This window comes from Zophobas morio, unplaced genomic scaffold (genome assembly GCF_036711695.1).
Source record: "Zophobas morio isolate AGI-343-1 ecotype UQ-CSIRO unplaced genomic scaffold, CSIRO_AGI_Zmor_V1 ptg000009l, whole genome shotgun sequence".
In the NCBI taxonomy this organism is placed as follows: domain Eukaryota; kingdom Metazoa; phylum Arthropoda; class Insecta; order Coleoptera; family Tenebrionidae; genus Zophobas; species Zophobas morio.
This window is the reverse complement of record NW_026972114.1, coordinates 10615759-10633844: the sequence shown is the minus strand read 5'-3', so window position 1 is coordinate 10633844 and position 18086 is coordinate 10615759. Positions and strand designations below refer to the sequence as shown.

The 18086-nt window shown below is 38.4% G+C and overlaps 1 protein-coding gene across 9 annotated transcripts in view; it reads right to left on the bottom strand.

Moving 5' to 3' along the window:
• LOC135125871 (muscle-specific protein 300 kDa) overlaps positions 1 to 18086 on the bottom strand; it is a 96609-nt gene that overhangs the window by 56137 nt on the left and 22386 nt on the right. For 3 of the 9 annotated variants that reach the window (XM_064051602.1, XM_064051600.1, XM_064051603.1), the window contains exons 1-4: positions 2305 to 8842; positions 793 to 2252; positions 667 to 741; positions 4 to 524 (exon numbers count right to left, since the gene is read on the bottom strand). In XM_064051602.1, coding sequence (XP_063907672.1) covers positions 4 to 524; positions 667 to 741; positions 793 to 2252; positions 2305 to 8818 — 8570 coding nt within the window. In that variant the 5' untranslated portion in view covers positions 8819 to 8842. Of the gene's footprint in view, positions 1 to 3; positions 525 to 666; positions 742 to 792; positions 2253 to 2304; positions 8855 to 9017; positions 10811 to 10862; positions 11065 to 11118; positions 12154 to 12221; positions 12249 to 12353; positions 12531 to 12588; positions 12685 to 12815; positions 12878 to 18086 lie in introns of those variants that run through there. The other 6 variants (XM_064051604.1, XM_064051606.1, XM_064051599.1 and 3 more) reach the window with 4 other exon arrangements.

Genomic DNA, 18086 nt, shown 5'->3' with positions numbered 1-18086 from the left:
TACCTTGTGAGTTTGGCTTTCAATTCACGATCAGTGCTATTGATGCCATCGAACAGGGCTTCGAAGGCCTGCTGAAGCTCTTGGAGTTGGTTGTTGATGACTTCGCGGCCTTCTGGAGCGGTGCTCAGGTAGAGCTTCTCTCCGAGTTCGATAGTGTTGTTCAAAAGAAGCGAAGCACTAGTTTGTTGCGATAGCAACTCCTCAAGAACTTTATATTGTTCGGTGAGAATATTGCGCGCCCCTTTCTTGATGTTCTCCTTGCAAGTGTCGAACCTGGCTTGAGCTGCGACGATCCAGTCGGAGCACTGGCGGTATTTGTCGATGTAGAGGCGATGATCCGCCACGTTTTGTTCACACTTCTTCACGACTTCTTTAGCAGTGGCTTGAACCGACTGGAAACGCGAAGAAATCTGTTGGACGTTGACAGAAATCCGACTGTCGCCGCTACTCTGGACCAGTTCAGTGGAATCGTCAGACATTTTATCAAATTCGACTTCGTTTTGTCTGAGATTCAAGATGAGAGCCTGCAAGGACAATTCCTATTAGTACGGGAAAGGCTACTTTAATAACACCAACAAGAAAATAGAAGAAGAAGTACCACCACCAAAAAGAGACAACGACATTGCTAAAGAAGAAGAGTGCGATAATACAATGAAAATGTCTTACTTGCTCCAAATGGTCAGTGATTACAACGAAATCCTTCACGTCCCTACTACGTGAATCAATCAACCTAGTCAGATCCTGAGAATTTTGATCATCAAACCACTGCAAATCAAACTTCTGAAAACTCACCTGATATTTTTCTAACTGCTCCTGTTTTTCTTCTACGGTGTTTTTGAGACTGTAGTTCTTCAGTGCTAGTTCGGCATCGGCCAACCATGATAGGAGTTTCTCTAACGACTCCTCGTAGTCGTTCCATAGCTTCAAGCGACCTTCTAAACCGGACTTTATGTCGACCAAAGCCGCAATGAACTTCTCTTGGTCGAATTTCAAATTAGCAACGTCACGGTGCATATTTTCCTGCGCCCTTCCAGGCAAAATCGAGATTTTAGTGTTGACGTGTTCTTCTAATTCTCTTAGTTTGATATTGCTATCCGGTAGGTGGTCATGAATGTCGATAACATTGTCAAGACGTTCTTGTAGAGCTTGCTTGTTGCCACTCAAATCGGAATAACTGTTAAGTCTATCCCATAGTTGCTTCTGGTTGTCTTGGTGCGCTTTCTGCAAGTCGTAGAACTGCTGGTAGACCTCCAAGCAATTATCAAGTTGTTTGAGATTCTTCTGAACCGCTTGCACCAAGTTCTTGTAGCGGTCATTAATCGACTTGATACTCTCTTCAACTTCGGCGGTTTTGTCTTTGTTGTTGGTCAACTGGACAAGGGTTTGGGCCTTCTCGGTAACACCATCGATGATCCTCTTATGGCTGACAATTTCTTGATGGATGGTTCTATGTTTGAGAAGTTTTGACCGCACTTCTTGGATTGATACCCACGTCGAGGGATCAACTTGGATTTGTTTTTCCATAATGTCTAACCACGTCAGAGTCTGTTGCAACATGTCTTGGTAACTCGACAGTTGCAAACTTTGAGCGTCTTGCAACTTCTGCTGCTCTTTGATACCTTCGGCCAATCTATCCCATCTCTCTCGGATCTCCCTTAACTCACTTCTGATGATTTCACGACCTTGAGTTGCCGTTTCTGGGAGAATTCGTTCCCCGAGTAAAGTCAGAGAGTTGATTTTGTGTTCACCTTGATCTTTTTCGCTTAGTAACACCTGAAGTCGATTGGTTAAGGCTTCAGGTTGCGATGACAGTTCACCCTTTTGCAAAACCGCCAAGTTGTCTTCTAGGTGTTGCAACCAATTGGACGTTTCGTCTAGTTTGTTTTGGTATTTCTGGTGATCGTCGACTATGCTCTGCCAACGATTGATCACGTCTTTGGTGGAAGTGTGCAAAGTCTGATAGCGGTTGCTAATTTGAGACACCAAAGGCTTGATTCTTTGGACGCCGCTTGTATGGAGAAGTGCATGACTTTTGTCGACGAAATGATCAATTTCCTTTTCTTTAGCAGCCACCACTTCACGATCTTTCGAGAAGAGTTTCAGCTGATTTTCTTTTTCAGGAAGTGTTGCTTGTAGTGACTGATCCCTGAACTTAACTTCTGTGTTCTTGAACCATTGATTGAGATTTTCCAGATCGGATTCGAATTCCTGCCACTGTTTGATGGCGTTTTCTTGTTTTTCGACAACGTTGTCTGTAAAGTTTTCACACTAAGTAAAAGAAAATTTGAAAAGAGTGAAACTTACCCGTGTCTTCTAAGTGCTGACTTAGCATCCCATATAAGTCCTCAAGCTCTTTTTTCAACAGCTCTACACCTTTAGGTGCCGTACTTTTAGCAACAACGATGAAATGTTGCTTCAGATTTTCCAAAAGTTTATCTCCCTCTTCTTCATTGTTTTCTTTCAAATTCTTAATGTAAGTTATTCTCTTACCGACTTCTGTTTTTTCTCCACTGATTATATTATACTCCTGCAACTTATCCGATTGTTCCCCAAGCCAGTCCTTGAACGCTGCCACTTGTTGGTTATATTGACTATGCTTCTCCACACAATCCTCCAAGTTCGTCAACAACTCCTCAGATTTACTCACAATGCTCAAAAATAGGTGCTTAATTGATTGAAGATACACATTCAACGACCTATCCTGAGTCTGATCTACCAACTGTTGAGCTTTATCACAAACCGACTCTACAAGCTGCTGATGCGACATAATCTCCTGGTGCATAATTTTGTGATTTTGCAACTGTGCTCTTTTCTCCTGAAGAGTTGTTTTCAATTCAGTGTGTTGTTGCATCGCTTTTTCGACATCCTTCAACCATTTCGTCAACTGTTCTTGGGTTGACGAGAAATCAGAGAATTGCACCAAACACTGATCCAGTTTGTTTGTAGCAGTTTGGAGATCGTCCGTAAAACTATCCCAAATCGTTCTTAAATTCCTAAGTTGTTGTCGAATTATTTCTCTACCATCTGGCGACGTATGAGCATAGAGTTTCTCTCCATTTTCGATCAAATTTTCAAACTGTTCGCTCTTCAAGTTGCGAGCGTCAATCAAATTTTTGATTTCTTTCTGGCGGTTTTGGAGAATGTCCAAATCGCCGACTATGTGACTCAAATCGGATAGTTCTTCGGCTTTGTCTGACAACCACTGGACAAATTCTGTGTACTCGTCATTGAAACGTTGATGCTCAGTCACAAATCCTTTATATCTGTTAATAGCCTCTCTTAAGATGTTTTTGAGAGATTGGTACCTCGTCAGTAATTGAGAAACTTTAACGTCGCCTTCGACGTTACTCGCCAGTTCGTTAACGTTAGAAAAGTCGCTCTCTTTTCCTAGAACTTCCTTCTCCAAGCTCTTCAACTTCTCCAAATGCGCTCTCTTGGTTTCTTCCGTACTCTTCAAACTCTGATCCTTTGCTTGTGCTTCCTTTTGTCTCAACCAAGTTTCCAAATCTTGAATTAGTTTCTCGATTTCGGCGTACTGAGAATGGATACTTTGGAGTTTCTCTTGAGCGTCTGAGCACAACTCTAAGAACAGTCGCCACGACTTCTCTTGGTCTGCGAAGCTGTTGATTAGTTGAGGATGACCAGAAGGTGCAGTTTGTGTCAAAACAATATCCAGTTGTTGCTTACAAGAATTGATGATTTTGTCACCTTCGACTTTCTGTGCTAGTAGATTTTCAACCATAGCTAATTTGGCTTCGGGTGGTTCCGTCGAAGACTCGTCAACTAAAAGAGCAGCTTCTGACGTTAAAGCACTCAACCAATCGTGGCATTTCTCTATAGCCTGATTGTACGCTTCATGATTGGCTACAAAATCTTCAACTAACTCGATACGGCTATTCACTTCTTGAGCTAGCTTATTGTAATTGGCTAAATTCTCATCCAGCTTTGACTCCGCGTCAGCGTCTGCTAACTGCCCAATCTTATCCTGTAGTTGTTTCAAAATATTTTTGTGAAGATTTACGTCTTGAGCCAGAGTTTTATAGTTGTGTAAAGTTTGTTTCTTTTCGGCCAAAGTGGCATCTAATTTCATCTCAGGACCTAACTTACTCTCAGCATCGCTAATCCACAACTTCACCTGTGTTAAATTATCATCAAAGGAGTGTCTCTGCAGCAAAATTCCTTCCACTTGCTTGTAAATATTGTTAACTTTGTCGATCAACGCTTCAGACTTATCCCTCAAGTTTCTCAATTCAGTACGAATGGCGTCTCTATTTTCAGGTGTGATTCCTGAAAAGAGTGCCTCTCCATGCTCTACAGCTTTCCCCAAAAGCAACTGACCTTTTTCTTTTTCGCTAGCAAAATTTTTGAGTTCTTGGAGAGTGGCTTGGTTGGGTCTCGTTGTAAAATCTGAGAAAGTCTTCACTTTTTCTTCAGCTTGAACTAACCACGCTTCAACATCCTGTATGCTTTTTCTGTACAAGTCTTTGTATCTGTTAAGTTCGTGCAACTTCTCTAGGTAGTTTATTAAGAACTTTGACACAGTTTGATAACGTGTATTTAAATGTTGGACATACTGACCCACGCGGGATTCCGGTACTTCTTTCACCAAATTTTCACTTAGAGGTACCAACTTCTGGATTTCGCTTTCGTAGTCGCGTACTTCAGTCTGGAGTTTTTCTATTTCGTTAATTTTAGCATCCACTGAATTTAAGTCGTTTTGGGTGGTACTCTCAGCTTTGACTCTATTTTCGATATCTTTCAACCAGCTGGAGATGGTTTCGCTGAGGCTTTCGTACTGTTCGTGTAAAACGATGTTTCTTTCAAGGAGAGCTTTAGTACTGTAGTAGTTTTCTTTAAGGTTATCGAGGTCCAAAAATACGTGATCCTTTTCGGCAACCAGCAACTTGATGGTTTCTGGCGATTCTACTTTTTCTAGTAACACTAGAGACTCTACTAGTTCGACACGTCGTTTGTCACAATCTTCCAAAGCATTTTGAATAGGTACCAACGATTTTAGTTTTACCTCGAGGTTATATTTATCGCTTGCGGGTTCTGGCAGACACCACTGAATTTTCTCTTTATGAGTAGCGATAATTCGTTGCAGAGCACCGTATTTCTCATTGTGGAACTTCTTCAAGAAACTCAAAAGACTATTTTCAATCTTATTTGAATGTACGATAATGCTTTCGAATCTCTTCTTCAACAACTGTTGTTCTTTCGGTATATTACTTTCATTGAATGTAGGGTACGACGACTTCATTTGCTCTATTTCGTGATCGATTTTCCTAATATCTCCATCAGAAGCCAAAACTTCGCTCTTTAGTTGCCGGACTGTCAACAACCTCTCCAAAATCTTTTCGTTGTCACCGGACAAATCCTCACACTTGATTATGCCTTCACGCAGACCCGATATCTTAGTACCAACTGTTTTAATCTCATCTCTAATTTCTTGTTCTTTGCTGCCATATTTAGACGCAACTAGTTCGAGTTTCTGCGCATTGGCTTCCACATCTCTGAACTGATCTTCCAAAAGTTTGACCAGCGATTGCAGAGTTGGAATTTCTTTACCATCTGTTAGTTTGACTAGTTGGGCATATTTTGTCGGTATACTCTGATTTAGTCTCTGATGAGCTGGTAACTCTTCGCGGTATTTAGCAAATTTTGCTTTCGCTGCTTCTACTTCGTTCGGTTTTTCTGCCGCTAGAGCTAGAATCGTGTTTTGTTCGCCCAACCACTGAAGCAAACTGTTCTTAGTGTCTTCAATATGTTTCCAAATCGTAGCTTGCGATTCGGCTGTTTGCGCAACGTTCATTAATTTTTCGTAAACACTAGACCACACCTCGTGGACTTCTTGGATTTCGCTCCGAACCTCACTTTCGATTTCGGGGATTGTGTCAGCTTTCTTAACAATCGCTTGACCTTTAAGGTCGACTCTGTCTAAATTAGTCTTGGTTTTCTTTAAAGCATCTAGCGCTTTTTTCGCCTTTTCGCTATTCATGTTGGCTTGGATTAGGTCGTTTGGTACTTCTAACCCTTCCACGATGTGTTCAATTCGCTCTATGTCTTTAATCACTCGATCTTTGGCCTCTTGGAAGTCATTCCAGGCGAAAATAGTGTCAGATAGTTTCAGTTTTTGTTCTTTTATATCTTCATTGACTTTGTTCCAGTTGGATTCGATTTCGGAAATAGCATTCTGGATGACTGAAACGTTCTGTATGTCTTCCTTCATTAGTTGTAAAGCTTCCTTCCGCAGCTCTTCTTTGATTGGTGATTTTTCAATCTGGTCGTCGAGTAGTTGGTTCAAGTCTGATACAGCTTGTGGAAGATCGTGTGAGGTTCGTACTTGGCTCAAAATTCCAGTCAGTTTGGTTTCATTTTGGCGCAATCCATCGTTCACTTTAGCTTGGAGGTCTTCGAACTGCTTCCAGTGCGCTTTAACCTTCTGGACGTTGTCCAGCTTGTCTGCAAGTTGCGATTTGAGATTAATCGCCCTCACTTCGACGTCTCTAACCATGTGGTCAGCACTTCTAGGCAAACCCGTTTGCTTATCCAGAATAACAACGTCTTTCATATTGTCGATAACAGGAGCTGTTTGCTTCCATGTGGTGATTTTCGTGATTATAGTCTCCGTTTCTTGAAGAAGCTTCGGAAGGTTATCTGGAGAAACTTTCCCGCTGTCTAGCTGATATTTAATATGGTTCAACTGACTCAAAGTCTCCCCGTGCCAATTAATCAAATCCCCCCATTTCTCAAGTGCCAACTTCTTACTCTGAAGTTTGTCTTCCACATCTTGGTAATTTTCCACCAAAGTGCTGTACTCTTGATTCAAAGTTTGGGTTTCATCCGGTGCCGCTTGCAGCGTTATCTCCTTAATTTCTCCATAAATCGTGTTGAAAACCGGTTGTTTCTCGGAATGTTCCTGCATTAAAGCGTGCACATTAATCAGCGCCGTCTCGACCTTATCAGATGGGATTTGATCAATTTGCCCCACGTTACTCTTAAATTGATCGACCCAATTCGTGAAATCAATCATTTTCGTTTGGAAATCGTGTTTAACTAAAATCGCGTCTGACACTTCGTTAATCTTCGCCCTAACGGCTTCGGCTAGTTGGCCCACTTGACCCTTCAACTCTTGCACCTTCCCTTTAACCACAACCCCTCCCTCGGGATTAACGTGGTGACTTATGGAATCCGCGCTTTGTGTCAACGCAATAACTTTCGCCTGTTGTTCCGAAATCTCATTATTAAAAGCTTTGAGTTTAGCCAATTCCTTCTCTAGTTTGTCGACGTGAGGTGTGTTTAGATTGATGATTCGCTCGGCGAGAGATTTCTGCTTTTGGTCGACCCAGGTTTCTAAGTTTTTAGCGTTTTTGTCGAAATCCTGCCACGTTACCACGACTTTTTCGATTTTCTGACCCCACTGGTTTGCGGTGTCGTTGATTATGGTCCACCTGGTGTGAATAGCATCGATTTCGTCTGGTGCGTGCGTTCTGGAGGTGATTTGTTGACTCAAATTCGCTATGCCTTGAAGTTTACCGAATTGTAAGTCACACTCTTTTGCGAATTCTTTGTTGGTGGTTTGCATAGCGATTGCCTCTTCTAGGGTTGCCGGTTTTGGTACACCCATCTGGATTCGGGTTTCCGATTTTTCGATCCAGGGTTTAATCTCGTGGATGTTCGACTGGTACACCTGCCAGTTTTTCATGTCTTTAGCAACAGCGGCTGCTTGAGTTTCCACATTTTTGTTAATAGCGACTACACGGTCTTGTAATTCTACTACTTGGGCTTGGAGTTGTCGCACGTCGGGGTTGTCTTGGATCATCAAATTACCTGCTTCTGCATTCAGTTGGTCTAAAAGATTGATTTTGTGGCACAGTTCCGACTGGAGGAGGGTTGTTTTAGAGACGCGTTCCTCTGGAGCGATGTTTTCTTCTTGTACAGCTGATAACAACTGAGGGGCGTTTTGTACCGTCCAGTTTTGCAACTCTCCAAGTTTGCTTTGGAAGTCGACCCATTTCGTGTTGTACTGTTCCAAGAAAACAACACGTTCTTGGACGTTCTCCAGAGTGGTACTCAATCGATGTTCAATTTCGGTTACCTCTTTTTCGATTGATGGTTGATCAGTTGGGGCGACTTTACCCAAATTCTGCGACAAATCTCTCAATCTGCGAAGCATTTCTTCAGTGGCTTCACGTAGACGCACCGCCATTTCTTGTTTGGCTAACAACTCAGCCGGAAGGTTACTAGAGTTGTACTGACTCGGAGAAATCCGTCTCAGTTCTTGTTCGGCTCTCTGAAGAAGTTCTATAATCTCTTGTTTCTGTTCGGAGTAGTTAACCCACAAGTGTTGTGTTCCTAACAACTTGTGAAGTCGCTCGACGGTTTCATCATAAGTTTCCGTCCACCCACTCTCTAATATTTTCACTTCTTCTTGAACAAAAGGCGGAGCGTTACTGTCTTTAATCAATTCTTTACCCTTTTGTAACATGGACATAATATGAGGTCTTTGTTGGTCGAGTTGTGTAATTGCCACTTCCTGGTGTTTGATCAATTCATTCACACTTTGAAGGCTGTGAGGTTGTGCTTCCCGTTTCGATTGTTCGCGAACACGCTTGAGCAAATTACAAACTTCTTTAACATCTCTTCGGTAAGTGTAACATTTAGAAAGAGTGTCGGTTTTAACCATAGTTATTTCAAGGGAGGGTATCAAATTTTTATAACGCGTTATCAAAGCTTCTAGCTTCTTTTGTTCGGTGTGAGCTTGGCTTTCAGGACAATGGGATGCTAAAGAATCGAGTGTTTGCACAAGCCATTTCATATCTTCGCGTTTAGAATCGGCTTCCTTGCAGATGTTCTAGAAATGTTAAGACACAAATTAACGCGCGACGAATCAAACTAAGTTTAAAATTACCATGAGTCGCTTTAACTGTTAGCATGAAAAAACAAAATTCGCGTGAGTTGTATTTATTTATATGTATAGAGAGGGAATCTTATGAGTTATAACGAAGAACACTTACCTGGAAAATCGCCTTCTCTCTCTCGAACTCTTCCATAGTGTTAATGTCGTTAAAGATGTTCTTCAAAGTGTTGTCGACTTCATCCATCCACTTCACCATAGCGTCAAATCGTTGATTATACCGATCCCACTTCTCCGGAATCTGGTCCAACTGTTGCCTCAAATTCTCGACTTTGCTGTTGAGACTCGTCCACTGTTGTTCCGCCTTCTCCACAGACTCAACAATACTCTTATCCCCTGGGTGGTGTGTCGAATACGTTTCGCAAATCGTCTTCAAATTCTCCAGACATCGGTAAGTCTCGGTCATCGGTCCCTGGGGACCGAAGAACTGCTTATTCCTCGTCATAATCGACTCGAGATTCTCTTGTTTACTGAAAGCGATATACTCAGTACTGATTTCCTTCTCGATTTCTTTAATATAGTAGTTGAAGGTGGTTTCATCTAGGCGGAATTCGAGTCTCATCAAATGCAGAGGCGCAAACGAAAGTATCTCTTTCCATTTATTTTGGAGTTGATGCACTGACGCCAAGATCTGTTTGTGTTGGTCTTTGGGAAGACACGCGCATAAGTCTTGTGCGCTTTGCACCAGATCGTGGATCCATCTCTCGTTCACACTTTGGAAGAAGTTTTTGTGTTCTTCGACGACTTCCTTGCTGTCGATTCGTTTCTCAGCGATGAGTTTCTCAGCTGTGTTCAACCAGTTGGAGATGACTCGTTCGCACTCGGAGAAGTTAAACCAACAACGGATGGCTTCCTGGAGTCTTTGTTCCCACAGCTGGGCGTTCTGTGTAACGTAAGCAAACCGGTCGTTCAATTGTTCCATGTTTGCAGTCATCTGAGCGACATCCACGTTTTCGGTTTGGTCCACAGATTTCACTATATTAGCCATAACCTTATTCTTACTATCTAACATTGACTTGTAGTATAAAGTTCTAGTGAAGAATTGTTTCAGTTTATCTAATTGGTCTTTTAAAGCGTCTTTATCAGTTTCTAGACTTAAACTACTGAGTAAGCTTTCGGCGCTGTTCAACCAGTTGTTGATGTCTTTCTGCCCGGCTTCGAGTGACTCCTGTTGGACCAAAAGTTGGTTGTACGTATGTATTTGTGACGGTATAAGTGCTCGGACTTTCACGAGACTCTCTTTTTCGTGCTTGAGGGTCAACATCATCTTATCGACGTCCTCTCTGGAAAGATCCTGGATCAAAGTCTGGAAGGTTTTACTCACATTCTTGAACAAATTTTCGATTTCTTCGACTTCGCTTTGAAGCTTCATCAAGTTTTCGATGTGTTGCTTAATGCGTTCGGTCGAACCGAGTTGTGGCGAGTTGAGAATACTTTCGGCTTTTCTTAACCAGTTGGATAAGATCTCGACACCCGCTCTGAAGTCTTTTCGATTCCGTAGTAAATCACCAGCGTGGCTGTATTTGTTGACCAAAGGATACAATTTCTCCCATCGGTCGGTCATGTTTTGGTAGCGGATTTTCAGCTCGATGGCGATTTTGTCTTCGCAGGTGGCAATCAAAAAGCTCACTGTGTCTCCGAGGAGTTGGTAATTATCTCGCCACACGCTTATATCTTGGAAGAATTCCATTTTCTCTTCTTCGGGGAGGTTTAGGGCTTTTTCGGCTTTCTTCAACCATTCTTCGAACTCGCCAGAAAGGGAGTCCCAACGGCGCCAATATGCTACCACTTCTTCTAGCATGCTTTGGACGCAGCGCAGCTCCATGGAGACGTTCTTCCAACGGTCGGCGGTTTCTCGGAGGAATCGGTCGATATCAGCAGCCTCTCGTTTGTCTGAAGAACGGAAAAATTAAACTAAAGTATACCACTAAATACGAAAACGTACCAATGCCTCCGTCACGCTTATATTCTTCAACTACAGCCTGCATGTCAATGAAAGCTTTAGTAAACTCTTGGAAGATGTGATTCTTCGAAACAAAATTGCGATACTGTTCTAGAAGTTGGACGACTTTTTCCAGGCGTCCATATTTGCCACTCCATACTTTCAATTTGGTCTCGGTTAGTTGCAAAAATGCAATAAGGCAACACTGGAACGAATTTTTGATCGTTATGGAAGACGCAAATTTTAATGTGAAACTTACCTTATGTTCAAGGAACTTGAGTCTGACTCGTCGCTGAGCAGCTTTAGGTCCAATTTCGTTCAGTCTAACAGCCATATTTTGTAACTGTTCAGAAGGCACTTCACTAGCTAGAGGACTCTGACAAGCCTGAGCAAACTTTTCTTGTACCGTAGGCAAATCGGCGAAGAAAGCCTTGTGTTCCTCTAACTTCCTACTAATAATAGAAGCAGTCTCTTCGTTCATAATAGTGGGAATTTCGTCACAATAAACCATTTTTTCGGCTTTTGCTAGCCATTCGCCCACAAACTTAAAATCTCCAGGCAATTGAGAGTCCAAAAGCCACAACCAATAAAGCAACTGATTCTGGAGCTTGCTCCACAATTTACTAATATCGTACCAAGATTCTTTCGTGATAGAAATCAAACCCTGTCCTTCGATTAAATGTTTCAACTTATTAAATCCCTTTTCCTTGTCGTCGACCTCCCCTTTGAAGGCCAAGTACTCCGAATAGCTGAGCGGCAGCGAATTCGTTTGTTGTAAGTGTTCCAAATACTGAGTCTTCTTCATGAGCCACGACAGCAACTCGCTGTATTCCTCCTGTATGGCTGCGATAGCGTCCGGTCCTGTGCTTTTAGGTTCTGGGTACTTGTGCAAGAACTGTGCTACGTAAGTCATGATAGATCTCTCGTCGGGTTTCGGAACGTCCACATCTTCAGGATCTAGTAGTTTCGTGATACCTAGTTCGGTTTCGGCAACATCGAACGCCGTTTGAAGACGAGTTTTATTCGAAGCTTTCTTCAGCTCGGCCATGTTGACCAAATTTTTCTTGATGGCGTCGATGATGGCGAGGAAGGCAATGCCATCCCGCCAACTCGAGCCGAAGTCTTTGATTTCTATACCGGAATCGCTGGGAAGGGCATTGGAGACCCATTGGAGAAGAGTCTTGCGAGCTCCTTGCTTCCATTTGTCTTTGGAGGAGCTCGTGCCGGCGCTCTCGAGACTGCTGGAGCTGTCCCACTGTGCTAGGTATTGCAAAGCGCGGCTGTTTTCTTCAATCTGTGGCGAAGAAAAAGTAAGTTAGAAGACGAAAGAGAAGAAACGAAGTCTTCAAAACTACGACTTACCCATCTGAGTTCCCGTTCCTTGCGGAGCTTTGAGATTACAAGAAAAATGAGTGCGCAAGCTTTAACTCTTACTTTTCTACTCAACGAAGCGCTACGTCTACGTTACCGTGTTTATGAGAGTTTGATATTTACCTGGAAGTACAAGATGATGGTCCAAATCAGGCCAAGGACCACCGGTGGTCTCCCGTCCACCAGGTCGCTGGCGTTAATATTGACCAATTTGATACGTTTACTGGTAAGGAATTGCAGGGCCGTATTGGCGTTACTTAAAAAGTGTGGTCTTCGCAGGATTCTGCCCCTCTCCACAGGCTGAAAGATAATTATAATCGATAGTGCAAAACAAAAAAAAAACGATGAGGGCAAGTACCAATTTCTCTCCTGAAAGGACCTCAAGTAATGCGAGCAATTTGGTTCCGTCTTTAAGATCGTCGATCAAATCGTCTACCCTTAGCGGTGGAACTCGCTAAAAAATAAAATGACGTCACTATGATAAGAGTTGATTTGCGTGAGCTCTAATCCGGTACCATGCACCGGCCGAAGTGATTTCATTCACTAATTACAAAAGTTGTACTCCCATCAGGAGTGATGAATTACCTTTGATAGATACGAATTGATCCAGTTGACGAAGGTTTTCTTCTGGACTCGTTCTTGTTCGTCTGCAACAATAACAACAGTCAGAATTGCATCACGACCTATTTTAGCATGAAATTTTTTCCACATATACGATCCTTGACTCGGTGAGAAAAGTCATCGTTATCTCTCCCCCAACAAATAACGGTTAATTTTAGTGCAAGTTTCTCGAACTGATTTTATCAATGATTCCTCATTTTCGCGTGATGACCCCTGAACTTTCCCTTTGACATTTCACGCTGCCGAATTTTTCAGTGCCTTGTTTACTAAATTCTGTGTGGATTTAGAAACGTAACGGATGAGGATTTCTGTGCCAAAAACAATTTAAATTTGCGAGAAGAGGAAAATAGGTAAACAGTACCACGGTTGTGTAGAAAGGTCAAGTGATCGTGAAACGAGACCTTGTACACAATAAGTTTAACTAACCTTCCTAAATCTTAATTTGTCGATTTAAATTCTTTGATGTGTTGTGATTGGCGAAGATGATACGTTGTTGATACTATTTTTAGTTCAAGATGCTTTTTACTTTTATATGAATGTGAAATGAAACAAACCCCGATTTATTCGGGTGCTATATTTATGTTTGGAAACACAATATACTTTTTATGTTGGTTATTTTTAGGCATTACAGCATGTTCTCACTTAAATAGTTTATTTTCAAGTAATTACAATAATAATCTAAGTAATTACCATTATCTTGTATACATTTTAATGTTTTTATAGTACAATGAGCTCGCTCGACTCGTCGGAATTGCAAGCCTACGAGTAAAAATACACAATACGCAATTTCACTTTTAAATATTTTTAAATAAGCGCCGTAGCATGTAGCTACGGTTATTAACAAATGATTGACAGAATAAGGTTGAATCAACAATTAGTAACGAACGGGTCCTTCCTCAACAAAAACAATTTAAACTCAGTGTTACAGCTAGGAATCTGCATAATTATAGCCTATTCTCTATTGCAAAAATTTAAATTTGCATTTGGGAAAATCAGGCCGAGTTATGCAAATTGAGACGTTTTCACTACATTTAAACGTTGCTCGCTACGCTCACCCGGCAAAACCGCTACACGCACGCCTCGAAGCAAAAACCTTGATCAGTCCAGTATTGTCAGAGTTTTCACATTTAGCATAATTGTAGATAATGTTGCTATATTTAAATTTTATTGCGCCAATTAAAATTATTATTTAATCACTATAATAACATTTTTATAACCCTGCAGTTACAAAATTAATTGTAATAGTGTTTATCAATCGATAATTAAATTTTTGTAGTGTGCTACAGTCGTTGTTAGTTCAATTTAGTTTTTTGTAACAACTCAGTGAAGCAATTAGAGATGTGCTTTTTACAGTGTGGCGTCAAGTCAGAAAAAAATTTGTTGATCAAAAGAGTAAGAATTTTTTTATGATTTAAAAACAGCTTGATGTATTCGCCACTGGTGCATTATTTTGGTTGCATAGTCACGTTTTACGGTTCAGTGGTAAGCGAAGTAATTAATTTTCGATTAATGCACCAAAATACACTCTAGCTAATTATATTAGTTCAACCCATCGGATTTAAGCTGCTAACTTCATGCGCATAAATACTGCATAAACCTTTATTTTCAAAAAATAACTGCTAATTTATTAAACACATGTAAATCATTTTCCTTTTGTATTTTTGCACTGATTATTTTTTATCGACAAGTTTTCCAAGTGGTATTTACAAAATAAGTTGTCTGTTATTCACTAAAAACAAAACACGCTTAGTTTAAAATTGTATCCACAGTTTATTAAAAGTATGAGATAACATTTCTAAATTTCTAGGTTCAGGATTTCTAATGTAGCTAATAATACAAAAAAACACCTTTGGTATTTTTTTTTTTAAATCTTCGCCTGCCTTGTACAAAAGGAACGTTTTCGTCCTACATACATAATATTTTATCGAATTAGTAAGAATTCAGCACTCCACTGTTCCATTTCCAATTTTTGGGAAAAATAAATTATTTCAAAATAATAAATAAATTAACGTACTACTTTTTTAAATTGGTTTTTACATTAAAATTTTAAAGAGGCACTATCTAAACACCCGTATAAAATAATATGTAATTATATGAAAAATATAACTTCTCAGTTGTTGACTTATTTGATTGCACAAAAAATCGATTTAGTGTCGAAATGAAAATTTTGTTTTCAAAATTTGGCATATTTGAAGTTTTTATCGACAATTTTCCAAACATTTGCTTGAACATTTTAACGATTTAATACATATTGTTCCCGAACGAGAAAATTTACATTTCAAACTGTATCATCAAATGGAAAAAGGCTCACCAACAATGAAATGACGTAATTTCCAGATTTTACAATAGTAGATGTAATTTAAATTTTATATCCTATTTTTGGGAAAAAAATCACAACATTTTCCAATTTATAGCGTGTTAAATAGTTAATCAAAATGTATCCGTTCATGCCCCCAGGAATTGATGATGCTATCTTACAATTCATTATTATTTAAATGTTAAAAAGTAGCATAGTCCTGAACTTGTGGTTTATAAGTACGCTATTGAAATTTTTTGGCTTTTTGATTTCTTTATTTTTCAACTTTAGATGTCTCAGTTTTTCAATATTTCAATTTTGGGCTTTTTCAATTTTTTCATTCTTCAAATTTTCGATTTCTCGATTTTTTTATTATCCGATTTCTCAATTTTCCGATGTTGCAATGATACGATTTCTCCGATTTTTAAATATTTTGATTTTTCAATTTTTCAGATTTCGACGTTTCTGAATTTTCAGTTTTCCGATTTCTGAATTAATCTTTTTTTTTAATTTTCCCATTTTCTGACATCCCAAAGTTTCGATTTTTTTCAATTCTTCAATTTTTCGATTTTTCAGGTTTGTAATTTTTCAATTTTTTAAGCTTACTATTTTTCGACATTGCTTCTTTAGTTTTTCTGTCTCAATTTTCCAATTTTTTGGATATTTCCATCAATTTTGGGATTTTTCAATATTTCGATTTTTGGACTCCTGGATTTTTTGATTTCTCGATTTTTTACTTTTTAGGTTCTCAATTTTTCGGTAAACTTTAGATTTTTCAATTTTTCGACTCTTTTATACTTCGATTTCCCAATTTTTCAATTTTCAAGATTGCAGGTTTTTCCATTTCTCAACTTTTCAGTTCTTCTTTATTTCAATTATTGAATTTTCCGAATTTTTAAATTTTCGATTTTATAATTTTTCTTTTTTAAAATTTTTCGATATTTAATTTTTTGATTTCTCGATTTATTGAATTCAGATGTTTCGATGTTTTGATTGTTCAGTTTCTCTATTAATCAATTTTTCTATTTTTAACTTTACTTTTCAGCTTTCGACTCCTCACTTTTTCGATCATCTGATTTTTCGATTTCTCGATATCTCAGTTTCGGAATTTTTCGATGTTTCGATTTCTGGATTTCTCGATTTCTCGATTTTGTCGGTTTTTGGATTTCTCGATTTGTCGATTTTTCAGTTTTTCGATTTTTAAGTTTTAGATTTTCGAATTGTTATTTTTTGATTTTTTGGTGTTAGATTTCTCGATTTTTCAATTTTGCGATATTTTAATTGTTTAATGTTCTAAATTTTAGATTTTTCAATTTCTCGCTTTTTTTGATTTTTTAGTTCTTCAGTATTTCTATTTTTCAATTTTTGACGTCGACAAACTTTCAGTTTTCCGATTTCTCAATTAATCCATTTTTGATTTTCCCATTTCTTGACTTCACAAGTTTCGATTTTTCAGTTCTTCTGTTCTTTGATTTTTTGACTTTGCTTTTTTGGTTTTTCGATTTCTCAATTTTACAATTTTTTAATTTCTCAATTTTTGCGATTTTTCAATATTTCAATTCTTTGACTTTTCGATTTTTCGAATTCTGGATTGTTCGATTTTTTATTTTTTGGATATTCAGTTTTTCGTTTTTTAAACGTTAGATTTTTCAATTTTTCGACTATACGATATTTTATTTTTTCAATTTTTAATATTCTGGATTGTTCGATTTTTTATTTTTTGGATATTCACTTTTTCCTTTTTTAAATTTTCGATTTTTCAATTTTTTGAGATCTCGGTATATCGAGATTCGGATGTTCGGATGTTTTGATTGTTCAATCTCTCGATTTATCAATTTTTCCATTTTTAACTTTTCGATTTTTCCACCAATGTATTTATATTTCTTGATTTGTCGATTTTTCAGTTTTTCGATTTTTAGGTTTTAGATTTTCGAATTGTTATTTTTTGTTTTTTTGGTGTTGGATTTCTCGACTTCAATTTTGCGATATTTTATTTGTTCAATGTTTTAAATTTTAGATTTTTCAATTTCTCGAAACATCGAAAAATTGGAAAATCGAAAAATTAAAAAATAAATTGGGAAATCGAAAATTTCAAAATTCATTCAAAACTGAAAACTCAAGAAATCGAAAAACCTGAAATTTTAAAAATAGAAAAGTTAACATATCGAAAAGTCGAAAAATTGAGAAATCGAAGTAAAAACAATGGAAAAATTGAAAAATCTAAAGTTTAAAAAACGAAAAACTGAAAATCCAAAAAATAAAAAATCGAAAAATCCAAACTCATTTTTTGACTTTTTTTTCTTGACATAAATAGTTTTCTTTCAACGACATGACACTTAAAAACATGTTTCACATGGTAGAGAAATAAGCATTTTGCAATTAAGCTCCGCCCCTTGGCTCACGACGAATAAAAAAGTCATCACAATTGAGATGAGGGCGGGTGGGCGGTATCTGTATTTTGTTTTTTTTTTTCTACTATATGTACGTAGTTTTTTCTTCATGAGAAGAAACTGAAAATGAGCGTAAAAATGGTAAATTTGTAGGGAAGAGTGGGGCATAAAATTTACCATTTTATACATGTTTTCAATTTTTTGTTGTGAAAAGACTACGTACCTATACTAAGAAAAACAAAGACAAAATATAAGCTGAATACAAAACATTCAATATAATTTTCTTTCCACCACAAATTCGATAACAACTTTTCAAAAATTATTAAATAGTTCAAAAAATTGGTCCAAAACTGAAAATAGAGAAACATCAAAATTTGAAAAATTAAAAAATATTGAAGAACTGAAAAATCGAAAATTTAAAACATTCAAAAATCAAAATATCGTAAAATTGAAAAATGGAGAACTCCAAACATCAAAAAAATAAAAATTCTAAAATGTAAAAAAAGATCGAGAAATCGAAACTCGAAGATTTAAAAGACTGGAAAATTG